The sequence below is a fragment of the Erythranthe guttata genome, chromosome 12 (genome assembly GCF_056151865.1).
Source record: "Erythranthe guttata isolate IM_541 chromosome 12, IM_541, whole genome shotgun sequence".
Classification (NCBI taxonomy): Eukaryota; Viridiplantae; Streptophyta; class Magnoliopsida; order Lamiales; family Phrymaceae; genus Erythranthe; species Erythranthe guttata.
In genome coordinates, this window is record NC_142544.1 from 14,898,498 (window position 1) to 14,926,437 (window position 27,940).

A 27,940-nucleotide genomic window follows, 5' to 3' on the forward strand; every position below is an offset into this window, starting at 1 on the left:
ATATATATATATTAGTATATTACAAAATAATATAAAGTTCATTTCATATATAAATATATATTATACTATTATACATATAAGATATAATCACATTTCAATTTTTTATTACAATATTTCGTACTCCATATTTATAATTAGTTGAAAAATATTTATAATTTGTAAATTTAAAAGATTAGAAAATATTAATGTAACGAATTATATTAAAATAACTAATTATATTGCCATAATATTAGTTTCTAAATTATGGCAAATTTTATAAGGAAATGTTTTAATTTTTTAGTAATTTTGGAAATATGTATTAAAAATGTTACCAAATAATGAAGATTTACAATTAATGAGGACTTTGTATGTTTATAAAGTATATAGAATAATTAATTCCACGTAAGATATGAGTAGGATGCCACATAGATATGCCACGTGTCGATTTCTTAAACTATGAGGGTTTCAATTTATATATTATATAGATGGGATAAAAGAAACGAAAAAACATGATTTAATATAATATATAAATTGGGGAGATTTTCAACAAAGTACTACAAAGTTATGATCGATCTAGGTTCTGGGATTAGATTTATGTTTTACACGTGATTTATGATATAGTATATACTCCATTATAGAACTAATTACCTTTGAAATTGATTTCAACGACTTATGAAAGGATGCATTAAACTAAATCATTTATGGTAAGCTTATGAAATTGTCATCTCTAACATACTGTAATTTAAGACAAACATAAAAGGTATATTTGTAATTTTAAAATTTGACTTTATTATTTCGTAATTAAATTAAATATAAAAATAATATTTTGTAATTTACCATTTAAGTGATATTAAGGATTATAATCGAAATAAAATTTAAGATTCCGATGTTTTGGTCCAAAGATTTCTAACTTTAATTTGGAACAAACCACTTCGTTCCCCAAATTCTTTTGCGTGAAGAAATCAGAATCGGATGCTTAAATTTCAAAAATAAATTAAATACAAGAATTAAATATAATAAATAAATAAATAGTTTAAATCCAAATCTGATTTTCACCCATAGTTTTGCATTATGTATTACAAAACTAATAAATATAAAAATATTTTGCAAAAAATAAAAAATATATAATAGGCCCAATTAAAATACCATTTGCACTAATTCCCTCTCCAATAATTACCGGTAGTAAGAACAATTTTGAGAAAAAAAAGTTATGTAATGCATCGCATAACAAGAGAAAAAATTGGCATTAGTAATACCCTATTTGTGACAATATCATATGTTGTCACTAAAAACTAAAAAGTTACACCATTTTATATATTGTCACTAAAAGTTCATTTTGTTGTCACTTATTTTTCTTTTTCACTATAAGAAGTGACAATATTTTTTTATTATCACTATCACTATAATGAATTAGTGATACTCTATTAATGACATCATAGTAATAATATTTTCTGCCTAATCATATGAAAATAAGTATTGTCACTCAAAAGTTTATTTCTTGTAATGTCGTTATAATTATAAATCGAGACCATATATGAAACAAAACAAAAAAAACCGTTTCCAACATCAAAAAATTTCAATTGAGAGCATTTTCTAACAATTTATCACTTTCTTATAACATATATAAAATATCAATTACCTGTAAATTCGGCCAAACTCTACCTACTCTAATATTTCCTAGCTAAGTACTGCAATTGTCTTGAATAATAATGCATATTGTTGCTGAAGTCAATGAGTAAAAAAAAAATCATAGATGTTACTACAATTACCCTTATTAGTAGTATTCATTGTTGCTTATAGCCTTATAGATCCATCAGCAGTTTCTACAAATAAATTTTGCTTTGAAAATAGTTATTAATTTTATTGATTATTGAAAAATGGAAACTAAATTAGAAGTGAAAGATGGCCACTAATGTGAATTATAATTCCAAATTCATAATAGAGTAGGTATAAATTTCAATAGTCAATATATAGTTATTGCCTCACCCTTTGTTTTCTTTGTGTTCTATATCTATAAATAGGGCCGAAAACCCGAACTTCTCATCACACAAACACAAAAACACAAAGCAATAAACGAAAAAAAAAAAGAGAAAGAGAGATGAATACGAAAATAGCAATAATATGTGTGCTAGTGGTTGTGGCGATTGTTGGAGATGAGGTTGAAGTTGCGAGAGCACAAGTGAGCTGCGATCCAGCGCAGCTGAGCCCGTGCGCCTCCACAATTTTCTTTTCGAGCCAGCCGAGCAATGCGTGTTGTACGGCGATTCGTCAACAGATACCTTGCCTATGCCAGTATCAATCCGACCCTACTCTTCAGGGTTTCATCAACTCTCCTGCTGCCCTTCGAATTTCCACTTTTTGTAATGTCCCTTTTCCCACCAATTGCCCTTCTAATTAATCAATGATACTTGATTATTATATATATATATATATATATATATATATATATATATATATATATATATATATATATATATATATATATATATATATATATATATATATATATATATATATATATATATGACTAATAATAATAATGATGATTATTGATGAGTCTGTTCATCTTTAATACTTGATATCACTATACTACTAGCACTGTCTTGTTCTTGGAACTTTGATATCATGTCCATTGTAAATTGGTAATAATAAAACTTGGATGTTGCATAAATACTCTCTCTCTCTCTCTCTCTCTCTCTCTCTCTCTCTCTCTCTCTCTCTCTCTCTCTCTCTCTCTCTCTCTCTCTCTCTCTCTCTCTCTCTCTCTCTCTCTCTCTCTCTCTCTCTCTCTCTCTCTCTCTCTCTCTCTCTCTCTCTCTCTCTCTCTCTCTCTCTCTCTCTCTCTCTCTCTCTCTCTCTCTCTCTCTCTCTCTCTCTCTCTCTCTCTCTCTCTCTCTCTCTCTCTCTCTCTCTCTCTCTCTCTCTCTCTCTCTCTCTCTCTCTCTCTCTCTCTCTCTCTCTCTCTCTCTCTCTCTCTCTCTCTCTCTCTCTCTCTCTCTCTCTCTCTCTCTCTCTCTCTCTCTCTCTCTCTCTCTCTCTCTCTCTCTCTCTCTCTCTCTCTCTCTCTCTCTCTCTCTCTCATGGTTCATTTCTCCTTGCAGAAGCTGAATCTCCATTTTTCTCCAGAGAGTTAAAATATTTTAATTAGGTTGCATTTCTTCCACTATTTGAGGATACAATATCCGAACCATAGGATTAATTTAATTAGTAATGAAAAGACAGAACAAAATATAGAATATATGAATGAAGGAAGAAAACTTAGGATGCACCGAAACTTCTGAACATACGCATTCCCACTTTTCGGACATGTTTCGATAACCGAAAATCGATGACACATGCCCAAAACGTTTCGGTGTTGTTTCTGTATATTTAAAAGTTTCAGAGACGTTTCTAAAAATAATTAGAAAATAATGTAAACGTGTTTCCACCCAATAAAATCCATAACATATTTCAAATAATACTTAAACTTGAGTACTTTCAATTTTGTTTGTTTAATTTTCGTCTCTTTTTCTTTTCTTCTAGTGTTGTTCTCATACTTTTTATGGATGTTAATCATATATTAAAACACATTTATTTATTTATCCCCGTATATAATTTGTGGAGTGATACAACGAATTGGGATTTGTTAATTATATATAATTTGTGGATTTATTGTCATTATTTAATTTGAATCTCTCAAATTGCAATGGAGGTTGTAGTTCTATCTGTAACTTTTACAACCAACTTGAACAGTCCTAGAGTTAAAAATAAGAAAGTTACCGTAAAAAAAACATATATACCTTTTTTTTTCTTTACCGTACTCGTATGGTCATTTGTACGATCTTACTATCTAATTACTTCATCACGATGTTCGGCCATGATCCAAATAAAATACCTTAAATCACAAAACACGAGAGTTCTAATTTTATGTGTTTTTAGTGCAACTTGAATCGGTGCAATTACATTTTATATGAGAACATTATGATCAAAATAACTCACATTAGTTTATTTTATGGCGATTTATGACCATAATTTAGTTTGAATCACACATGTAAAACATTAATGTTGTAGCTTTATTTATAAGCTTTACAATGCAATTTGACTCAGCCAAATCAGACTCAAAAATTTTAAAAAATTTATGAAAAAAAAAAGAAAAAAAAAACCACAATTTTGTGTTTGGAGATATTTTTACTGATGTTTAGCTTCATCTTACTGTTTTTTTAGGGAAAATTATAATTTTCATCCCTCAAGTTTGCACCAATTTCATATTTAGTCGCCATATTCACAAAAAAACACATTCGGTCCCTTATGTTTTAATAATTTAACATATTTGATCATTTCAATCAATTTACCGTTGTACGTCAGTTAAGGCAGTGATATCAAAGTGTTGAATTTTTAAAACACGAGGGACTAAACTTGTGTTTTGTAAACAAGGAGGACCAAATGTGATATCGAGGTAAACTTAAGGGACAAAAAGTGTTTTTTTCCCGGTTTTTTACCATGATCCAAATCGAACAATTGCATCTAAATTGGAACTATTAAACATATAATGGGGCATCACAAGGCTTAAATTATTGGGTAGGCCAAATTCAACAAGCAATTCGGAATTGCAAGCACAGCTCACAAACACGAGAAAAATACGAAGACAGCATTAAGAACCACAAATATGACGGGAGGACGCAATTCTCAGCAACTATATATAGAACATCGGTTCATTATTAGTCCAATAATATAGTTTTTAGTATACATAGGTGCAACTAGTTAAAACAAACAGCAATTTCTCTACAAGTATGCCCGAAACCCTACCAACTTATCAGACAGTAGAATAGTATATTACAGTTCTACACCAGCCAAAGTGCCGCGTGCTCAGTTCAGCGCACACAGCTTATATAACCATTTTTTTCTGGTAGAATTATGTTTCGCCTCGTAACTTAAACAACACTACAATAAAAATTTATCTACGGCAGAAGAAAGAGAAATCGGGGTGATTAACTTGTAGTAAATTCAGCCAATTATCAGCAGCTTGCAAGAGAGATTCCGCTATCTGCCCCTGATTCCCGACATTCGGTGGGGTCCACAGCGATTCTTTATATTTATACGAAGCAAGGCCGAATACTGGGAGTGAAATCTGTGGAACACCGTCACTCTCAGATGGATATGTCACAATTGGCCGATGCATCGCTTCATTTCCTGCACAACCAAAAATAAGAAATTTACATGCACACGAAATAAAATGAAAAAAAAAAAATGGCGCAGAGAAACGGTTTTAGGTATACCTGTCATATGAGTGTGAAGAGAATGAAAGGTTAGAAAGCAAGCATCCAAATCTTTAAGAGTTGGCCCCGTTGGTATTCTGTAAATGGGGTACCTAAAAATAATTGTGCGACACGAAGTAAGATATATACACATGGATCAACGACTCTCAGAGACAAAAGAATGCATCTTAAACAAAATGATACATACCATGCCACAGAAATCCAACTCGATGGAAGTAAATCACAACTTCTGAGTGTTTTTAGTTCTGGGAATTTACGAGCAAGATCGGATATCTGTCAACATTTCAGATTAAAAAAATTTGTGTAAGAAACGGGAAAATAAATAACCTTGAACTTAACAAGAAAAAATATATAACAGCCACTGAGGAGAGAGAAAATTCACCTTGTCTGCCAAAGGCTCCCTACAATATGGTTTGTCACGTTCAAAGTAGTCAAATAACAAGCAACTCCGTGAACTTTCGGATTCACCTTCATCGCTAGAAAAGCCTTCTTGAAGATAAGTAAGTTGCTTATTTGAATAATTAAAGCCACCTCTATCTTGTTCGCCATCACTGCTTCCATCACTACTAGAATCCCTGGAGTATTCACCGTCACTTTCTTCACCAAGTTTCCTACACACGCATTCGCAGAAATAAGACTTTTAAAAAGAGCATAATTAATCGATACGTACCATAAACTAGCCACAAAATTGTAAAAAAATAAGCACAACTCCAAAAGCCACTTGTTTTCTCAATTTTTACGAGCAGGTAACTAGTGTCTTAGTGCATTTCAAAGCCGATTTGAAGTGATAATTCAAGCATAACGAAGTTGGTCTACGTTTCAAACTGTAGATACAATACGGGGCTAAAAAGAACACACTCTAAGAAAAGCCACAGAAACAAACATTAAAAAATAAATACAATTCTTGTACCACCCGCCTTCTATATTCTTAACTACAAGGTCGTTAAATTCAAGAATAACTTGTCAACAAAATGAAATATACGTGGTGGAATAGACAGAGATACCTTGACTTTGCTGTACTCTTAGATAAGTCAGCGTACAATTGAATTCCCGACAAATAGGGTACATAATACTGAACCACGCCCTCGCTTCCATCCAATACCAAAGGCACTCCGGCACCATACGCACTCCATTCCTTGAACGACGCCCATAAATCACCGAGCACAAAAAATGGTTGAAACTCGACATTGCACGTTCTCCAATCCCTTACTGTCATCTGTGGCATACAAAGATGATCAAATTTTCTTTTACTTCGACAAGAAAAGGAGCACTAACATTAGATTCAATATCCTCTAGTAGTGATAGCTCGCTCGTAAATTCTACACTAGATCGTATTCGATTCGATTTTCGTCAGATACTGATCCACTGAAAACAGAAACAAGAACAAGTCTTTCAGCCTTGTGCATTGTGACAGAACCACAAAATAATACTAAAATTACTACTAGGCTCGCAAATTTAAAAACGCTCGATGAGTTCGTAATAAAACAACCGCCGGATAAACCTCGTTCGTATATATGATTCAGATCATTTCATAATCACAAACTGGAGCAGTATTACTAATAGGCTTTTTAAACAACTAAATTGCCAATAACAACACAAATCGTGAATATTTTATTCGATACTTCTATATAAACTTCGACCGATTCAGAATCCCTAAATTGAAAAAATAAAATAAAAAAAAAAGGGGAAGAAATTGGAGAACCTTAGATAAGTACTGCGCTTGGACGGAAGGCGTGACAGATTCCAAAAACCTCTCGAGATTACACAAAGGCGAGGGTTCTGGAACCGGCTGCAAAGCCGGAGCCGCCGGCTTTGACTTTTCCAGCGGCAGCTCATCACGGCGGCTCCGCCTAGAGGTGACGTCACCCTGAGCCCTCCGCAAAAAATCCGGACTCCGGCGAGCCCTAGCGGCGCTGTAAAATCGATCTTCACCATTTTTACTCTTATTGAACTGCACTCCTGCTCCCAACATATTAACAACCAGAACTAAACAAAATTAAAACCCCCAATCTACCTATACAACAGCAGTATATTGTGAATTAGCAAACCCTAAAACCTCTCAATTGAAAACCTTTTTTCCCTGCAAAATCTTTCTATCTATTTATAATTAATGCGGCCTCTGGTATCGTGAAAACGTGAAATCAAATCGCCTGATTGTAGCAAACAGCAGTTTTTAACTCGGATCAAAACATAAATTGCAAGTTCTTCGGAGAGAGAGTAGAGTGTATGTATAGGGAGAGTGTGTATGTATGTATATATCTGAGTGAGAGAGAGAGAAATGAATGGGGAAAGTCGGAAGGAGGAGGAAGATGAAAAAAGAACAAAACTTTAAATAAGTTGTTTATGGTTATAAATTTATAATTTTGGGGTTGAAATTGAAATTTAAATAAGTTTTTGAATTATGTGAATTATGAAACGATTTAGTTTTTATTTTTGAACAATAATATTTATCAGAATAACATGTTCAAAAAAATAAATTATCAGAGTAACATTTACAATTTAATATTTGAATTATGCAGATTTTGATACGAATGTTCTTTTCTTTTTTGTTGGAACAACAATTTTTATTCCGACTTTCAAAATTTACGATTTCAGAATTTTTACACGAATTTTGTTTGAATTGGAGTTGGAATATGATATGTTAATTTATAGAGGTTTAATTGTACGTGAAATTCACATTTTCAATCAGATTTTAATTTTCGAAAGTAATATCGAAACATTAATTATTTTTTTCCTCCAAATGTTGTACTGGGTATTTACATTATAAATGATTGAAAAAAAATGAGATTTTCGAATTCGATCATTTTCAATTAAAATATTCCCGATTTTAGAACAAGATTTGCATTCTATTTCCAAAACTCATATTTTCTCTCTTTTTCTGAATTGTTTTGAAACGGAACTGAAAATAGTTTTTTTTATAGGCGTGTAATTCGGAAATATTGGATTGATTTAGCCCTTTCAGAAAATTTCGATTATTTCGGAAGTGAAACACTAATTCCAGTTTCTTTCCCAAAAAAAAAATGGGAAATTGAAATTTCAGAAGTTGGAACGAAAAAACTTGTTCCAAAATCGGAAAATTTTGGATCGAAACGGCGGAAAAAAAATGATATTTTTTGGAACTATTTTCGGAACTTTAATTGGATCGGAAATCGGTATCTCATATATATTCCAATTCCGATTCAAATAATTTCGGAAAAATCAAAAGTCTGAATTTCAGAATTTGGATTGAAAAATATTTTTTCCATAATTAAAAAATTTCAGATCGGAATCGGCAGAAATCGAAAATTTCGTTCCAATTTTCACCCATGGTTTTTCACATTCCAATTTTTTTTTTTTTTTTTTTTTTTGAGTAAATAGCACTTGCACCTCCCATGTTTCGAACTTTGTGCACACGATCCCTTTATATTTTAATATAAGCACATAACCCCCTTTACTTTTAAAAATTTCATCTTTCTAATGGGCATGATTATTTACCAAATGGAATATCATAGGGAGTTTATGTGTTTTTATTTAAAGTACAGGGGGTCATGTGCATAAAGTTCAAACTACGGATGATCGTGGAGTTATATTCTAAGTACAAAAAAGTCTTGTGAACAAATCTCAAACCAGAGAAGAAATAAATGTTATTTACTTTTCCTTTTAAATTACGAATTTCGATTTGATCCGTACAATCTCCGCTCATATTCTAGTTCAGGGGTTTTGTATTTCTCATAATATCGAGTTTCAATTTCAATATGAAATTACCAAACTACTTAAGACTTGAAATTGCATCATTTTCTTTATTCTGTGATAATCGAGTTTGAACATATTCGCTCCGTTTTAAATTATGTGCCGTAAAGCTTCGAGAAACATACGAAGAAAAAAAATTGTTTATTAATTTATCGAAGTTGTATCTAACGTAAGCGATTATATTTATAATTTATATCATCACAATATCAAATGCAAATTTAGTGTTGTCCCATCATTTATGACTATATTATTACCCCACTAATTTATTATAGCCGACCAATGGGATCACTAAAACATTATTAGATTTAGTAGCAACCCATTACTAGCTAAGCACGAAAATAATTGGTTCTTAAAAGTTTGTCCAATTTAAGAATGTTATGTGAAGAATCACGATGATTGACACGTGTATGGCTAGATTTTAAAAGGAGGCTGCTTCTTATCCTACTGCCCTCGTGATTAGCTTCACCACTATATATAAATGTTGCAACCACCATTGAAGTATTCAAGCTTTTTTTTGTTAAATAAAATATCTGTATAAAATGTTCAACCGCACTCTCTTTCTGGTTATTTCTATACTGCATTCGGTTAAAACTATACTTAGTGACTTTTTTCAATTAATCTACACGTATCAATGTGAGTGTGGGTATTTGTGTTATATGAATGATAAAGATTTATTCGATATATTTCACCCGATGTACCATCGTAGAATAGACCATGTCTTTCTACTCTTTTAGCCCATGGCATATCCATATTTTTATGCTATACTAAATTGATAGAATAATAGTGTAGTCACTTGAACTTATTGGGGGCTAAAAGAGTAAAATTATTTATTGTTCCAAAGGAAATAAAGAATTGTTCCCCATGACATTTTCATCATGATTTAGAAGTGTCCCTTTTTCTTTGGTCAAATGGAATTATTTAGTCAACATAAGTTCAATGCCGAGGGTCCCATTATAACCTTATGGTGTGACATACTTGAATTATGGGTGGAGGGTGTTAATTGTAGGGTGGGGTAGCGACGTAGCGTAGTTCAATGTTAGCCTAGAAAAATTAAAAAAAAATATGATAAATTACGGCCACCGGTTTAAGATTACTTTAAAAAATTTATAATTATCATCAGCTATGAATCTTTTTAGTTTTTGTGTTAAATTTAGTGAAATCTTCTATATTATATGGAATATTCTCCAATTTGTATTCATTTTATCTCATTCGAGCTCCATAGTTTGAAATAAAATGTATTTTTTGACTTGTAAATATTAGGTTGTGGTGCATCAGAAATTGCATTTTTTTCACAAAACGAATACAAACTTGAGAACATTGCACGAAATTTAAAAAAATTATGTTAAGTTTGGCATTACAAGGGTAAACATGTAAAAAAAATTATAATTAAGTGGATAATTGTAATTAACCAAATAAAAGATTTTTTTTTCTGTACTTTGACATTACCTTAGAAGGATATAGATCGTGATTTACCCATATAAAAAAAATTATCGTAAATAAATAATTAAAATGGAGGGTTTGGATTTTGAGTGCAATAGCATAAGCACAAACTACAATAAAATCAACTTTAATCAAAGTGGGAAATAGTATATCCATAAAGATGATTCTTGATCATCTCAAAAGAGGGGAGAATTTGAGCCTTTGAAAAGTGACCTTTCTCAATAATAATTTGAAAAAAAAAATTTGTGATCGAGTGTGACACTTTGGTTGTATTTGGTGGCTTGGTAAGTGGATAGGATAGGACCGAATTGTTTAGACAAGTCCTTTAGGCTAAACTTAAATTTAAACGGTTGATAAGTTGTTTTAAGTGCTGATAATTTGTTACGTCTTATTTCTATTGATTAATTTTTAGAGTGAAAGATAATGATGATCTTACAAGGTATTTTGCTCATTAAAATATTTTAAATAAAAATGCAGAGTAAATGTATTTCTTTTAAAAGGTCTTATATGCTCTCGAGCAACTTATTTAAAACTTTTTAAGATTTTTTTCAAACAATTACCAAACACTTTTGAAGAGTTTATAAACTCTTAAACATCTTATAAACGTTTTTTAACAACTTATAAGGTTAGCCAAACATCCTGTAATTAAAATGAATTTTCAAATTTTGTAGGGGAAAAAAATCTTGAAGAATTCGATAAAAAAGATGAATCTCCAGACTCGAATCAAAATTAATGAAAATTTATTGATGTTTTGGAAAAATCTCTAAAATTGTAGACCCTTTAAAACTTCCATTGGTCTTGCATTTCTTGTTGAAGTTTCTAAATTATGTATCCTCTCTTGGAGGTTGAAGACTCCATTAAGGATGCTCTTATATGAGGCTTTGTATATTCTCGTATACTTAGTGAAACACACCATGTTATTTCATATCATAGGTCTACACACAATTACACGCATATACATTTAGGTGTCTAACTGTCGGTAAAGTGGGTGATTACAAAACAACTGGATATAAAGTTACACGTGGTGTATCTCTACAGATTTAGGTACTAATAAATCTTTAAATACATGTGAAGTTTCTCTTGATATTTATTTATTTATTGAGAAAAAAATTAGCAGATTTCATTCATGTAATAACTCAAAGCTTACAATATCTTGAATAAAGCTCGGCAAAATGTGCGAAATAAAGGACTCCATTGAAAACAACCTAGCAATTTCGTGAGCTGTTCGATTGCTTTCCTCTTGATTAATCTTTTCCTTAATAAAATTGTAATAACTTCAGTATTTGTAATATGAATAAATTGCGTTCTTCATTTAATTTTTGTTATGTTGACTCGTGTTCAGTAGAACATCGATATATTAATACTCATAAATCAGTAACCTCGTTTAAATACATATTTTTTCGATCCCAACTCAAGGACAATGAGTTAAAAAATATCACGTTACATTAATAGAATTTTGATGGTCTTAGCTGTATTAATTTATAGGTGTTTAAGTGCAACTATTATTTTTCCCAACAATTCGAAAAAAAAAAAAAAAATTACAAATGATACACAACCATAAGTTCATATAAATATTCTATTACCGATAGGCCCATCAAGAAAAAATTGTAAATGTTAAAACATAAAAGGCCCATGATAAATATTTTGGAGCACAAAAGGCCCCTTTAGAATTATTTGAAATGACTCTATAAATAAATAAATAAAATTGAAATCTTCTATCTGTAATTGCAAACTTCAATTCTTGCATCAACAATTCTTATTATTAATTATGTTGTTCAATGTTCACTTTACATTTATTCATAATTTCCAAACTCTATTGGGGGAATCCATTACGTTGAAGTTTGACCAAGGAATTATTAGTATAGGTTGTAATAAAATTTCACAAGTCAAATGAAGAAAAATTGTAATATACTTCCACAAAATTTTATACTCCAACCATGAATTTTATAAGTCTTGTGGATAAAAACGTTACCTAGGTTTGAAAACTCATTTGTCATATATGAAGTAAAAAATAAATTATTAATACATCAATGTGAAGGATTATATAATTGATAATTAATCAAATTTGTTAAGTAATTGAGGCGTCAATGGTCAAAGCCAATATGTCATTCTAAATTCAAAGAAATTCAAACACATATCTCATTTTCTTTCTTTCTTTCTTCTTCTTCTTTTTTTTTTTTAATTTTTTTTTTTTTTTTTTTAATTTTATTTTTTCCTTTCTTTTTTTACATATCTCATTTTGTATCTCAACAAATGGACAAGTTGCACTAAATTGATGGACCAGTACTCAAAGCTTTGCATACTAGGCTGAAAAACTTCTCTTACAATATATTGTGGCATTGTCCTAATTTTACTTTTGAATCGTGACATTATATTGTATTAATCAATACTTTTATGAATTTGAGATACTAATATAATTTTTAATATAATTTCTGAATGTCTAGGTCCTACGATATATCCGCCTTGATCGTGCGTTATCTTGAATTGTTAGGTGGATATTAATAAAAAAGTGTATATTTAAAAATATTTTGATTCTTTGGAATTAAAAAAATGTATCTGTATTTGATGAATAATGCTCAAGATAAATATAATTTTGTAATTGAATTAGGGAAATTTCAAAAGATGCTCTAAAGAAATGAAAAAAAAAAAAAAAACTCTTTAATGTTTTGTGTAAATTAATTTTGGCAATCCAATATATAAAACCATAAACTCATATGAGCATTTAGTAATATTTCAAAACAATCAAGCAATCACTATTCACTAATATAAATTAAATTAAATGGATTTTTTTTTTTTGCAATAAAGAAATTCACAGCTAACCATATAAGTGCATTGAGTAAATCTACACTCTCGTAAAATAGTTTACAAATTATATGAGATGAAACGATCAAATGAATGTATTTTTTTATGAAAGTCATTATTTCGTTCAACGATTAAAGAGTATTACTATTACATCCAAACTCCAAAGCACTAAACTAATGGTACACTAGAAATCCATTTTCTAACTCCACTACCATCATTCAAACATGAATAATAGAGCCCACTAACATGGTGAAAGGATAATAAAATAGAAAAAAGTGTATATTAATGGAGTATTGTAAATTTAAATTTACTCGACTTCTCTGTAGTTATTTGAGTTAGTTTTTAAATCCAATTTAAATCACCAAATTTGAATGTTGGATGAGAAATCTTCGAGGTTGATCCAAGCTTTACTTTGCGGGGCTGCCGTTGTACCCTGTAAATAAAATAAAAAAGAAAAAAGAAATCGAGGGCGCTGTCACTGTGCCCCATAAATTCATAGTTCATTTTCCCAAACCTCGCTCTCCCCATTGTAATGACGTTGGGTCTGCCCTCGAGAAAAATATGCACGAATCATGAATAGTGCCCATAGTTTTAATATTTTGAGTTATTTAAAATTCAAAATAGATCTCATTTATACTTAACATTGTTACCCGATATCCAATCTAGAGCTAATTCAAATTGGATTATAAATCTAACTCGAAGGACTACAGTTTTCGTATTATAAATTTTGTCAAAATTAAACTAGAAAAATCAAAATTACATTTAGAGTCACAAATGTATTAATAAAATTGGAACACATGTTGACCATCCAAATTATCTATAAACAAACTAAGGGAAGACTTTTCCTCATAATTAAGGAAGCGATGCTTTTGAATACGTGGACTATATTGGGTGAATTGCATTTTGCACCCCATAATTAACCTTAATTAGCACTTTGCACCCCAATATTTCAAAATTAGCAAAGTTTACCCTCAAATTATATTTTTCATGGCACAATGCACCCCACATCAATTCCTTATGAGATATTAACCCAAAAATCAATGTATCACGATATATTAACCTTTGAAGGGATTTTCATGCTTGATGGTATCTTATAGTTTTTAGTTTTTTTTTTTTTAAATAATATATGCAAAGCCTTATTTTAATTAATCTATTTAACTACACATTTAAAAACAACTAATTACGTCCGGCAATTCTCATATTAATTTTATGGAAAATAATGATTTTTTGAATTATTTTGAAAATTAAAATTGAATTAGAAATTTTATGTACATTTTTTTTAATTCGATGCGAAACATATGAAATAAATCATCAGTTCTATTTTTTTTTTTAAATATACACAAGTAATATAATTAAAATAAATATTAAGTAGGAAAACAAAACACAAAGAAGAATGAAAAAAAAAATCTTCAAGTGTGTAAAATATCACGACATATTATTGAGTTGTGGCTAAAATTTCACAAGAAATTGAATAACAGGGTGGACTTTGCCAATTTTTAAAATGATAGGGTGCAAAACGCCAAACACTGTTAATTATTGGGTGCAAAATGCAATTCACCCTGGACTATTAAATAGTAATAAATAAAAAAAAAAGTCAGAGTCCCATAGATGAGATTAGTCAATTCATGCAACTATAGTATTAAATTTAAAATATCCCCAATTTTGCACACACTGCAATAATTTCACAAGTGGGTCAAATATTTTAGGCAAATACAGACATCCAACATTTGCCCTCTTGTCCGAATTCTAACTTCTTTATTTATTACTTCATCTCCATACCATTTGAACTCTAGTTCAAACATTTACATGAAATTAAATGAAAAAATCAGTTAATACCGACACTTTCTTGATATCTCTATACCTCTGTTTATTCTGCGTTATCCTCTTATCCAAAAGATCCCGCGCCGCTCATTTTCAATACGAAGCATGCTTGCCGACAAATTGCAGCTCCGGCGGCCCGAATATAAGCTTCCCGTTTTATATACCGGGCCGACAGGAACCCTACTGCGGGTACCCGGGATTTGAGCTCAACTGTTCGGAAAGTGGATTTCCTGTTCTTGAGTTGTCGGAAAATGAGTACGTGGTGGAAGACATCTTCTATGGAAACCGATCTCTACATGTGTATAATGCAGCAGCTGTTTCGAGATCCGGTGGTAGTAGTTGTCTTCCGAGAATCAGAAACACGACTCTTCCTCCATCCCAGTTCGGCTACGTCAGCTCCACGTCAGCACTCCGTTTGTTCTCTAACTGTAGTGAACCGCTGCGTGGCGAACTGTCAAGGTTCGTTGTCAGCTGTGAAGGTTCTGAGGACGAGAAAATATGGGAGCTCGCTTTCGCGTTGAATAATAACGATAATGATGAGGAGAATCAGATGAGTATTGCTATGGAAGAGTGCGGAGAAAACGTTGTTGCACCTGTGGAATCATTTGGGATCATTGGAAATAATATTAATAATAATGGTAAAATGGTGAATATCACGGAGATTTTGAGGAAGGGTTTTTTGATGAACTGGATCGCCAGTGACTGCACTACGTGTGAAGATAGCGGCGGCCGTTGCGGTTTTAATTCGTCCACTTTCCATTTTCGGTGCTTTTGTCCGGACAGGCCTCATTCTAGAAGCTGCAAACCTGGTAAGATTTAAGATTTTTTGTTTCTTTTTTTTTGATATAATATGGTGTTTAATTCGTTGATTATGCTAAGTTTTTCGACGCAATTTAGAGGGTGTTTCGCCGAGCTTATAAGGTTTCAATAAATAGTTTAAAAGATTATAGGTTTTGCAAAAGTATTTAGTGATTTGAAAGAAGAAGAAAAAAAGATCTCAAAATTTGAAAATAAGCTACTGGGAGCGCTCAGTGATTAATTTTAAAAAATAAGACATAACAGTTTATCAACTATTAAAACAATTTATCAAATTTTTAATCAGTATTCAGTCAGGCACCTTCTTAGTTGATTAGTGATCGATTTGATTAGATTGGGTTTTGTGTGGTGTTTTTCATTCTTGATTGCAATGGTACATTTTAGGTAGACGAGGAATATAGCTTGAGACAGGCTTTAACTAGGGGAGGGCTCGAAAAAGTGGCCTCCCTTGATAATAATAATAATAATAATAATAATAATAATAATAATAATAATAATAATAATTATGTAAGAAAATAATAAAGTTTGGGTTGAGCATTATAATAGATTAATTATCTGCCAGCAAGACAAAACCACTAAATCCAAACTGCCGTTAATATACTATAAAGCTGTGTCTTACTAGTTGTTGAGGTAGCAATTATCACAGTATCAAAACTATTCCTTCTATTTGATTAAATAGTATATATACTCTGATTCTGATTACATTATTAGTCAAGAGTGTGACTCTGTACTTAGCTGAAGAGTTAATTAAGGATTTGCCTGTACTGTACTGGTAGCCGTAGTGCGTGAATTTCAATTCTGATGATGGTTGATTTCTTGTGAGTTATCCTAACGGGCCGTTGAGTCACCATAATTTACATTCATCCATCAAAATTTGTGGAACCAGGGAATGTGGATCCCGGGGGCGAGAGATTTCGTCTTTTGGTGCAAGTTAATTAAGGATCTGATGAAAGGATATAAATTGGATTTTAGATCCACCAAAACTAACTCAAAAACTTCTGCTGCAAATTTGACAAGAAAAAAATACAAAAGTAAAAAAGATTTGTTCTGCTGCACAAACTTAATATGCCCCTGTAACACTATATAACATTAACATTTCTTTCGAATTCGATTACCTAAGTAGCTCCCGCAAGAATTCGTAGTTATTTTTTGTCGGAGTTGTTCGTCTCCAAGCCCTAAAATGGCTCTTATATATGTTGTCTTAATTCCACATCTCCCGAAAATGAAACGTAGTGTACATATTAATTCGACCCAATTTATACGCATTGCAACGCAATCGTTCTTCACTAATAGACCGCAACTTTGTACAACTCAAGTCAATATATATTATACCAAGAACATGACAAACAACAACTAAAAAAAAATTGACGAAGAACTCAGATTCCGAAATATTTATACGCTACTTGAATTCATCTAACATTTCCCTAAACTTTTTAATCCCATCTTCTCAACCATGTTCTCTCTAATCAAAACACCATCTCCAAATTCTCGTAAAGAAAAGTCCTTCTTCCTCTGTTTCGAAATCAACACCATGTTATTATTTCAAATGTTCCTCTCCGTTCAATCTTCAAAAGACGACGAGAAATACAAAGCATGTGGCCCCACAACATGCGGAACCGATCCTCCCATAACCATACGGTACCCTTTTCACCTCGTAAACAAAAACACTGAATTCTGCATGCGGCTACCCTGGTTTTCATATCACATGCAAAGAAAACAAGATTCTCGTATACAAAACATCTCACGGAGAGTACATAATCAAGAACATCTCGTACGAGAACAAATCGTTCCGGATAGTTATTTCCAAGGCGCTGGATTCGAAATGCATGCCCCCTCTTAAATATTTCTCTCTAGACCGGGACCCATTTTTCCTCGATCAATACTCTGTCGATCTCAAACTCTTGTACTCTTGCGACGAGTCCTTTTATCAAATCAAGTACGGGAAAAATCGTGTAGCGTGTGATTCGAACCATTCGCTTCAGTCGTATGCTGTGTTGGATCCCGAGAGGAGAATCAAGTGTGATGAAATGCCCTGCAATGATTGTGTGGCTGCTCCGGTTGAATTAAATGGAGCGGGCCAGAATATGTCGATGGATTATATGGAGTTATTGAAAAATGGATTTACGCTTAAATGGGAAGGAATTAGTTGTGGTAAGTGCGAACGGAGCGGTGGCCGTTGTGGATTTGATGAGAAAAACGGGGCCGCGTGTTTCTGCCGTGATCGGCCTCGTAGAGAAGATTGCTATGACGGTAAATCAAGAAATCTCCTAACTAATGCTATTTTTTTTTGTCATTGGCATTTTATATTTTTGATAGCTTTCGTTAGGATTTCCGTGAGAAATTAATTGAGGGTGGTTAGAGGTGGAAATCGGACCGATAGGATCAGAATTAGCGCTTTCGCAAATATTCCATTTTTTATTGGAAGGGAAAAAACAATTCTAATTTCGTTCCAAAAAAAATTGGAAATCGGATTCCTGCAATTGGGAAAAAAAACTTCCGTTCAAAAATCAAATACGTATAATTTTCAATTTTCAATTTTTTAGTCACCTAAAATATAAAATGTATAATAGTATTTGATCTTGTAATCTTCGGGGGAAAAAAATTCTTCGGGAAAAAAAAAATCAGAATTTTCGGAAAAAATAAAATTGGATCGGAAATCGGAATTTCATGTATCTTCCATTTCCTATATCCAAAAAATTTCCGAAAAAATCGGCATTGAATTTTTCGGGATGAAAAATGTTGTTCCAAATTTGATTGAAAATTTTCTTATCGGGATCGGCGGAAATCGAAAATTTGGTTCCAATTTCCATTCATAAAGGGGGTAAATATAACTCTGTGAACAATAAGATCTATTTTTTGTAATATAGACATAATTTGGGGGTTATTTTGTAAAGTAGTATTTTAGTTTAGCACCATAGTTGTCACTTTTCTTTGGTGTGGAAAAGAGTGGACCACAGCTAAATAGAATTTTCAACTGAAGTTGCTGTCGACTTAGAGAAAAGCCAACTTTATTATTTTAATCGTCCAATAAGAACAGACAATAGTATGGGGCCTGTATAATAATTGAAGAAATAGCCAAATAAGTGAGTAGTTTTCTTTTATTTTTTTTGGAATAAAAAAAAATTAAAATTAAAAATTAAAAAAAAAAAAAAGAAAAAAAACAAGAAAGTTGAATACTATGGAAAATAATTATAATCATTAAATGAAAATTGCTGTCATAAAGAACAAGAAATCTTGAATCTTTCTTATGTTCTCACTATAGAAAATGAAGGGTAAATTACAGCGAACTCTCGAGTGAAGGTTAAATTATGAAAATTCTCCTCATGTTTGAGTAATTACAACTATCCCCTTAATTATGAATCTTCTCACACGTCCATCCTTATCTAATTCAACATAATCTTCTAGATTGCGTGGAATATTCTCTAATATGTGCTCGTTTTATACAAAAATCCATTTTCGGATGCACCAAATCCTAATGTTTAAAAGCCATGAGACACATCTAATAACCATCTTGTTTCAAAATATTGTGCTCGAATGGGGTAAAACGGGTATAAGATGAAGAATATTCCACATAATCTAGAAGATTTCACTAAATTTAATACCGCAATGGGACATATAAAAGATTAAACTAGTTGAGTGGGGTGATTATAATTATTCTGACATAAGCGAGTTTTTTCGTAATTTAAGATTATCTTATAAGTGGTCATAATTTATCGTAAAATATAATCATTAACCGAAAATTGCTGTCACAAGAACAGGAAACCTTTAATCTTTTCTTATGTTCTCACTATTAAAAAACTAAATAAATATCCTAAAGCAAGTATAAAGAATCATTGTTTATTGTTATTTACTTATTTTCTTTCTTAAAGTTGGTTGTGAATGGTTGGGATTTAAAGAAAAATAAGGCAATTAATTGGAAATATGAAAAAGTCGGGTCTACGTAAGTCTTAGCGATTGGAGCAAGTGAGTCTATGTTAACAGATCCAGATTCGAATATATTTTGCCAACAATTACTAGATCGAGTTTGTCACACATAATTAACCTAGCGTGGTTTACGTCTCTCGTATAGTTTGTAAGCTATTATACGAGAGTCTGTTATATTTATCCGGTGCACTAGGTGTGGGATTCCTTCATTTAATAAAAAAAAAAAAAAACAAAAAAAAAGTCAGGTCTATGTACAGTCAACTACAAAGATGCGGAGTAGGAAACTTCTTGGTTCTTTACTCTATTATCCCACGCTGACCATTTCAAACCAAATAAAATTAATTAAATAAAATAAAATAGAAGAATATCTTTTCATTTGTGATGATAATATATTAATTAATATTTGGTAGTTCAAATTTTCACAAGTCTTGCAAACAAATATTTTCCAAGTCAACAGCGTGTTCTATAGAAAGAATAGACTTTCTACAATGAGATTGTTATTACACATAACCAGATAAAGTAGAACAAAAACACAGAAACCCTACGGAAAAAAAACTCAGTGATTTTCTTACATGGCGCTTGTCGAAATCCTGTTATTCTTCTTCTTCCTGTTACTTCTCTCTCTACTCGATTCAGCTGATTCGCACTGCCCAAAATCCTTCGAATGCGGGCGCCTCGGCCACCTCGAATTCCCAATCTCGAATTCTACAGGATGCGGATTATTCACCGTTGATAACTGCGATTCCGGTAATCCAACGGTCCAGCTGGAACCTGGCGGTCTAGCGTATAATATTTTGCACAACATATCGACAAACAGTTTCTTAATTAAGGATCGTACGCTCCAGGGGCAGTTGGATAGCAGGAGTTGTTTTGCATTCAGAAATGTGACCGTTCCTAAATCTCCTTCCATCTCGTTTTCCGTGTCACCCAATCGCACCGTGTTCGCGTGCGTCAATCCAAACTACATCCATGAACCAGAAATTTTCCCCGAAAACTACCGTAGTCATAATTGTTCATTGTTCACTGTTTACTATGGTTTTCCGACACCACAAGTTGCCCCTATGCCTTCGGATTGTCAAGTGATGCAACTACCCGTAAAGTCGAATTACTATCCGGGAAACGTGTTCGATATGTTAACGAGTGAGTATATTCTAGAGTGGAGTGTTTCTGAAAATTGTAGTGAATGCCACCGAGGAGGTGGGCAGTGTCTTAGTAATAGCATGAACCACTTCGAATGCAAAAAAGGAAAAGGTATAGATACATATCGTATTTACACGAACTAATTTGTTCGGGTTTTTGTTTGTGGTTGTTTAATTTTATTGAATCGAAGTGTTAACAAGTTTGTTTGATCAACTGATATGCATGCATACCTAATCCTCTGCTCTGTTGAATTGTGCTTGCAGATAAAAACTGGACGCTAATATTAGCTCTATGTAAGATAACCAAAACATTTATATCTTTTTTTTTTTTTTTAATTTCGTTCTTGATTCGACACTCTAATTTATTTTATGGTACTGATATCAGCTATAGGAGGTGGTGGTGTCGTGATTTTTCTATGCTTATTGGTGGTCTCGTTTATAATGTGGCAACGTAAGAAAAGGATCAAAGACGGTAGCTTCCTTCTTTCAAGAAACCTGTCTTATGATCCTTCGTCAAAACCGGACGTGGAGGGTGGCGGCAACTCGTACTACGGCATCCCGATTTTCTCTTACAAAGAACTTGAAGAAGCCACTAATCACTTCGACCCTTCTCAAGAACTCGGTGATGGCGGCTTCGGCACCGTCTACTATGGTAAGAAACTAAACGGTTTATTGCATTCAACACCCCTGTGTTTACTCTAATTGTCGAAAAACTCCCCTTGTTATAAATACTCAATTTTATTACCAAACCACGCCTGAAAATGCATCCTTTTATGGGGTCGTGTGCTAAAAAAATTGGATCATAGGGGATTTTTCGCTAATATTTGCAACACGAGTAGTTTTTCAGTAATTCACTATGACACAAAATTAAGAAACTAATGATAGGAACCACGATGTGTAAAACTCATTGAATCATCGGTTTTTATCTAATTTTCTGTTCTGACAAAGTGTAATAGTAATCTTGCCTTTTATTGTAACTAGGCAAACTTCGAGATGGAAGAGAAGTAGCAATAAAGCGCCTATACGAGCACAACTACCGAAGAGTCGAACAATTCATGAACGAAATCAAGATTCTCACGTGCCTGAGGCACCCGAACCTCGTCTCCCTCTACGGTTGCACCTCTCGAAAGAGCCGCGAACTCCTCCTCGTGTACGAGTACATCTCCAACGGCACGATCGCCGACCACCTCCACGGCGAGCGGGCCCACGAATCCCCGCTCACGTGGCCCGTCCGATTGAGCGTCGCCATCGAAACCGCCACCGCTCTAGCCTACCTCCACAAATCCGACATCATCCACCGCGACGTGAAAACGAACAACATACTGCTCGACGAAAACTACTGCGTGAAGGTCGCGGATTTCGGTCTCTCGAGGCTTTTCCCGAATGACGTCACTCATATTTCGACCGCTCCGCAAGGTACACCCGGATATGTTGACCCCGAGTACCACCAGTGCTATCAGTTGACCGACAGGAGCGACGTGTATAGCTTCGGTGTTGTCTTGATCGAGCTCATCTCTTCGATGCCAGCTGTCGATATAAGTAGGCATAGGCACGAGATCAATTTGGCCAACCTGGCGGTCAATAGGATCCAACGGTGCGAGTTCGACGAGTTGATCGACTCGAGCCTTGGGTACGGTACGGATGCTGAGGTGGCGAGGATGACCACGTCGGTGGCTGAGCTGGCGTTTAGGTGCTTGCAGTTGGATAAGGACATGAGGCCTTGCATGGATGAGGTGTTGGCTTTCTTGAAGGATATTCGGGCCGGTGGCGGGGATTGTAATTTGGAGAAGGTGGAGGGCGAAAACGGTAATTGTACGGGCGGGCCCGCGAAGATGATCCCTCCTTCGCCGGAAACGGATGATGTTGTGTTGTTGAAGAATAAGAAGTTTCAGCCGTCGCCGAAAGGTGTCACCGATGCATGGGTTAGTGGTAGCTCGACTACGACGACGAGTTCGATAGGGTGACGACGTTTTGTTTTAATTTCAATTAATAGAGATATCAATAATATGTTCTAAACGCTCATTATATTGTTCTTGTTATATGTTTTTTGTTATGATGATGAAGTGTTCACTGCTATATGTAAAGAAAAAAAAATATGAAAAAAAAAATAATAAAAACAGGGAATGTGAATATCTAAAGGAGCTTGTTTTTTTTTTTTTTTTTTTTTTCCAATAATAAATGTTGGTGTAATCATTTATTACTCGCTTTCTTGCATAATAATCGTCACTTTTGAAAAACAATTTTATTCATATTATTTGTCAATTTATATTTTCAATATTGCATTAAGTATATATTTTTATATTTTAATCATATTAATTCAACTATCTCTTATAAATCATGGGTAAATTAACCCATCTGGCTATATCTGAGGTGAAGTCAAATTACGAAAAATCGCTCTTATTTGGATAATTACAACCACATCTATCAATCAAGAATCTTCTTACACGTTCATTAGTGTCAAATTTAGTGGAATCTTCTAGATAATATAGAATATTTTTCAGTTTTGTACCCGTTTTACCATATTCGAGCTCCACATTTTGAAACAAGATGATCATAAGATGTGTCTCTTGGCTTGTAAATATCATATTGTGGTGCATCATAAACCACATCTTTGCACAAAACGAGTACAAACTAGTGAACATTCCACGTAATCTAAAAGACTATGTTGAATTAAACACCGCAAGGATGGACGTGTAAGAAGATTCATAGTTGAGGGGTAAGTATAATTACCCAAACATAAGAGTTTTTTTTTCCATAATTTGATCTAACATCAGAAGTGACCCTATAAATCATTAAATAATAAATGTTGTTTTCCCGTGATTTTACTAAAATCAAGCCGTTTCATAAAACCTATGCAAAAGTGAAAAGAGACAACTGTTTACGAACGGAGGGAGTAGTTAGTAAGTAAACAAGCCAATCTTGGTCAACGAAAGCTAAACCAAAACAAAAAACAAAAAGAAAATTCAAAAACAAAGGAAATTCCTAAAGCAGTAAGCAAATTACTACAGAAGGAAGTGTAGTAATAGGTAAACATATCAAAATCATGTTTGCTGCACAGCAATTACTGCTTACAGCAAAGGTTGTCTAATACACCGCACAATGCCCAAATTTTTTAAAATTAAAATTTAAGAAAAAAAAAAGGAAAAAAATTAAAAAAGAAGAAAATACACCACATACCTACAACAGGAATTCCCAGTTGCCCTTTTATTAACAAAAATCTAAGACTGTTGAATAATTCGCCGAGCGCTCATCGCCTAGCAGTTATCTTATCGGCATTATCCAAAGGAATAAAATGAGTTCTATCATTATTAGATAGGTTTACAGATTTAGTGTTCTCTCCCTTCCCAGACTCGATTCCACCGTCGGATTTTTCCGGATGCTTCTTCTCTTCCGAAGATACACGCAGCAAAAATCTGCGTATCATCTCGTAACTCGTGAACGTTATTACAGCAGATGGAGTTGTTCGCAATAGATTGGTAGCACATCCACGGTAAAACCCGGGAATGCCCTCCTTTCTGAACACTTTCTTGACGCAGTCGACTACCCCTGCATACTGTAACTCGCAATTACGAACTTGCCCTTGTTCTTGCAGCCTCGAACGTATTACCTGATGTGTTTGTCAATAAGCACAAGTTCATGTATTCAAAATAATTTCTTTGAATTTAATTGGATGAGTAGACTAGCAAAAAGTCATACCTCGTGAGGATAAGTCAATACGGAAGCAACCACTTTCGAAAACGACGAGGCAATTGCAACTTCCCAGGGGTTGAGCTCATCAATACTTTTATTCTCTTCAGTATTGGTAAAATATATATTCAAGGAAGAAAGCAAAACATAATTCAAGTCATCTGGATAAATAATGATTAAGAAAAAAAAAAAAAAAAAAAAAAGAAATTACGGTCTTACCTCGTTTAGCCAAGTAAAATTTCATTCTTTCATACGTAGGGAATTGGATAGCAACGTGAGTTATTCCAGCCAAGGAAGGCAGAAGGCCACTGTAATCATAAACATAAGGTGAGTAGCAACAAAACGAGCTCAAATAAGAGGCAATCGTATTTTTTTAAAGACTGACCTGTACCATCCTCGAAATCCTTCTTCGCGGGCAATTCGTGTCAGAGCAGAAAATATATTCTTATAAGGAACCACGTCTTGCCTCATTCCTTGTGTCTATGCACAGAGATGAAGTTCAAGTTAGTTTCAAGCAAAACCTGGACAAAAAGAATATATGAGAAACGGGGAAAATCCCATTAAGCTTTACAACTTTTGATATCAATATCACCAACAACTATATGCGACTTAGTAGCTAGTCACAGAAATACGCAGCCCAAGATTGGAAGAATTATTGCATGAATTTTCAGAAACGTATTTCTCATAAAGGGATATCAAAGAATAAGGAATTAAGATACGTACAAACGAGATAATAAAAAGTTGACAACGTCAATTTCTAATTAGCATGACCGGTTGACCAAAATCTTGAGGTTAAAAAGGACATTTTGACCTACTTGAAGTCTTGTCTTAACAACCCATAAAGGATTTGTTGCGATGGCTGTTGCAGCGCCAGCTCCAGCAGCAGCTATCATGTTTGAAGAAATTGAAAGTTGGTCTTTGCTACCCTCTGTACCATCGAATAATAGAAAAACTAAGCGAAGTTCGAGAAAAAAATTGTGAAATATAACAAGCTATAAAAATTGAACCACATCTAAATCGACCTGTAGCAAGACCATTTTATAATAGTAAAGTATAATATGTATAAGCAAACTCAATAACAGAAAAGGGAAATATATTTCCGAGGTATGAGAAACCTACCGTATGAATGTAGTACCTCTTTAAGATGCCCGTAAACTGTGAAGTACACCTACAAACGTTGAATATTCTGTCAATGTACAGATACATGGAGATCGAGGTGAACAGAAAGATCCGAAAACTAAAGTAAAAATGAAATTGATACTTAAATTCCAAATATTACTATTACGGTCCACCATTCCCTTTCGCTTAAGCTAATAAAAAAAATTAAAATTCATAAAATAATTTAGAAAATATGAAAAGTAACAGCATTGTCGGTCGGCTGGTAAAAAGTTACGTGCTAAGAGAGAAAGCAAGTGAAGCGTTAGCCAAACTCTCTGCATTTAACATGCTAAACTTTACTTCGATTGTCGTAACTAATGAGAAAATAAATCCCGGATGACATGGAAAAAGGTGACTCCCTCTATCCCAAACTAACCAATCCTTTTTCCTTTGTGGGATTCCCCAAGATATAAGGTTTCATAAACAAAATGAATTTCTCGAAAGGAAGACCCAACTTGAATCGATAATGTGGCATCACTAACTCTCAACCATTACTTCTGGGTTTTGTGAACAACTTTATGAATAATTTCGAAACATCCATATACAGCCAAACTCGACACATGAAAATGGGACCACGGTGAGGAAAAAGAACTTACTCGATAACGTTTACCCCCTTTGTCTATATTGCATGAGATTTCAAAATCATTTCCATAAAGAAAGAAACAAAATGGAGTCTAACACACCAACTTGATAACCTTTTAATATAAATTAAATTCGACGTTTTTATATTGCCTGGAATCTTACACATAAGAAAACGCATAAATATATTCAAATCACAGCCATAACATTGAAAATTATAAACAAATAAATAAAAAATGCTCTATTAAAGTGCAAATAACAAGAGAAATTTGAAGTACTTGAAGGAATTACTCACTGCCCAATTCGGAAGTAATGCTGTCAATGTGGGTGTAAGGCCGCGATAAAGTCCCTTCACACCTTCATTTCGAACAATACTTTGTAGGCTCACAAGAATAACACTACCTAATTTTCACCACAAAAAAAAAAAGCCCAACATAAGTTACTTCACTTATACTCTAGCAGAGTTATAAAAACAAATGCAATTTAATCTAACTGTAGACCGAAACCCCAACGAGATGTTCTTAGGTTTTTAAGCATCCAATTCAGTATATTAGTCTAGAAACAAAGCTTCATTTTTTTCTACATTCATTAATCATTGTCAATAGAAACATATAGAATGTCGATTCTATTTTAATCGTAAACATTTAATCGAAGTCGTAATGATAACGTTCGAGATTGAACCCAAATCAAATAACACTTAGGTCAACTATAAGACAACAATTGAAGAGAGGGAGCATCAGCAAAATACACCTCTCCGACCAGAAGGCTGCATTTCCGGCAAGCCGCGGACTTGAAGCCTCGTCTTTATTACATCCAACGGGCATACGAAAGTAGCTGCAATTGCACCTGAAATTCGATTACAAAAAATAATCAGTCAAATTAATCGAACCTATATAAAAAGGAGAACGAATCAATTCAAAAAAAAAAAAAAAGAGTACCTGCAGCGGCACCGGCGGAGGTGTCGTAGAAAATATCTTTTGGACTCCGGTGGTCGCCGGAGGCGGCGGCGGCGGTCATACTCGACAATTGATTTCACCGATCCCTAGTCAAGAGTTTACAAGATCGGACCTTTAATTACAACGTGGGCAGGGCATATACGTAATCTATGTACGTATATATATATAGTTGGATTTTGGGGGTGGGCGTGATGAACACTTGGGTTGAATGGGAATGGGTGTGGATTTCTGACCGGAGTATACCGTGTTTGAAGGAACTCAAATCTCCGTCAGTGCTGTGTGTGTGTGTGTTTTTTTTTCCTTCTTTGATTAGGGTTGTTTGTTCTGATTTCAATTTTTCTAGTAGCTGTAAAAAAGCTATTTTTAAGATATTGGGAATCAGAATCGTTCAATTGGGTGTTTTAGGAAATGAGGAAAAATGGCAACAAAATGAAAATGCTATGTTGGTTTAAGGAATGCTGGATTGATGATAAAATCGATTTTTGTTAGAGTTATACGATTAGGGTTTATGAGATCCTAAATCTGGTGGAATATACGTATTGTTGACAAACATTTTGAGTCGAGCTTGAATGAGATTTTATGTAACCTAATACAAATCGAATTAGGATTGTTTGATATTTTTTTGTATATTTTTATTATAAAAAAAAGGATAAAT

The 27,940-nt window shown here is 33.4% G+C and overlaps 3 protein-coding genes across 4 annotated transcripts; 1 reads left to right on the forward strand and 2 right to left on the reverse strand.

Moving 5' to 3' along the window:
- Positions 1-4,625: 4,625 nt before the first annotated feature.
- On the reverse strand, positions 4,626-7,637 carry LOC105954220 (uncharacterized). Its single transcript, XM_012977894.2, has 6 exons — positions 6,937-7,637; positions 6,239-6,450; positions 5,617-5,845; positions 5,422-5,507; positions 5,235-5,326; positions 4,626-5,148 (listed from the first exon to the last, which is right to left on the reverse strand). Exons 1-6 carry the CDS (start codon positions 7,204-7,206, stop codon positions 4,913-4,915), a joined length of 1,125 nt encoding a protein of 374 aa, XP_012833348.2. The 5' UTR covers positions 7,207-7,637; the 3' UTR covers positions 4,626-4,912.
- A 7,203-nt stretch (positions 7,638-14,840) lies between these two features.
- On the forward strand, positions 14,841-23,062 carry LOC105954165 (Protein kinase superfamily protein). 2 transcript variants are annotated; one of them, XM_088826160.1, is made up of 4 exons: positions 14,841-15,835; positions 21,170-21,199; positions 21,291-21,557; positions 21,887-23,062. In XM_088826160.1, the coding sequence occupies exons 1-4, from the start codon at positions 15,022-15,024 to the stop codon at positions 22,867-22,869; spliced, it is 2,094 nt and encodes a 697-aa protein (XP_088682286.1). In that variant the 5' UTR covers positions 14,841-15,021; the 3' UTR covers positions 22,870-23,062. The 2 variants fall into 2 exon arrangements, with proteins under 2 accessions (XP_088682286.1, XP_088682287.1); XM_088826161.1 differs by lacking the exon at positions 14,841-15,835 and adding an exon at positions 20,145-21,017.
- Positions 23,063-23,907: 845 nt separating this feature from the next.
- On the reverse strand, positions 23,908-27,717 carry NDT2 (NAD+ transporter 2). The gene is made up of 9 exons (XM_088826170.1): positions 27,268-27,717; positions 27,080-27,175; positions 26,625-26,731; positions 25,712-25,760; positions 25,408-25,520; positions 24,978-25,072; positions 24,812-24,900; positions 24,602-24,696; positions 23,908-24,512 (listed from the first exon to the last, which is right to left on the reverse strand). The coding sequence occupies exons 1-9, from the start codon at positions 27,344-27,346 to the stop codon at positions 24,153-24,155; spliced, it is 1,083 nt and encodes a 360-aa protein (XP_088682296.1). The 5' UTR covers positions 27,347-27,717; the 3' UTR covers positions 23,908-24,152.
- Between the last annotated feature and the right edge of the window lie 223 nt (positions 27,718-27,940).

Coding starts and splice junctions, on each gene's coding strand:
- NDT2 (XM_088826170.1), bottom strand. CDS start 27,346: ATGACCGCCGCCGCCGCCTCCGGCGACCACCGGAGTCCAAAAGATATT. Junction 26,732..27,079: donor GCAGCCTTCTGGTCGGAGAG/GTGTATTTTGCT, acceptor GGTGAAAATTAG/GTAGTGTTATTCTTGTGAGC. Junction 25,521..25,711: donor AGAGGTACTACATTCATACG/GTAGGTTTCTCA, acceptor TCGATGGTACAG/AGGGTAGCAAAGACCAACTT.
- LOC105954165 (XM_088826160.1), top strand. CDS start 15,022: ATGAAAAAATCAGTTAATACCGACACTTTCTTGATATCTCTATACCTC. Junction 15,836..21,169: donor TTCTAGAAGCTGCAAACCTG/GTAAGATTTAAG, acceptor TTGTGCTTGCAG/ATAAAAACTGGACGCTAATA. Junction 21,200..21,290: donor GACGCTAATATTAGCTCTAT/GTAAGATAACCA, acceptor TACTGATATCAG/CTATAGGAGGTGGTGGTGTC.
- LOC105954220 (XM_012977894.2), bottom strand. CDS start 7,206: ATGTTGGGAGCAGGAGTGCAGTTCAATAAGAGTAAAAATGGTGAAGAT. Junction 6,451..6,936: donor AAGCGCAGTACTTATCTAAG/GTTCTCCAATTT, acceptor TGTATGCCACAG/ATGACAGTAAGGGATTGGAG. Junction 5,846..6,238: donor AAGAGTACAGCAAAGTCAAG/GTATCTCTGTCT, acceptor ATGCGTGTGTAG/GAAACTTGGTGAAGAAAGTG.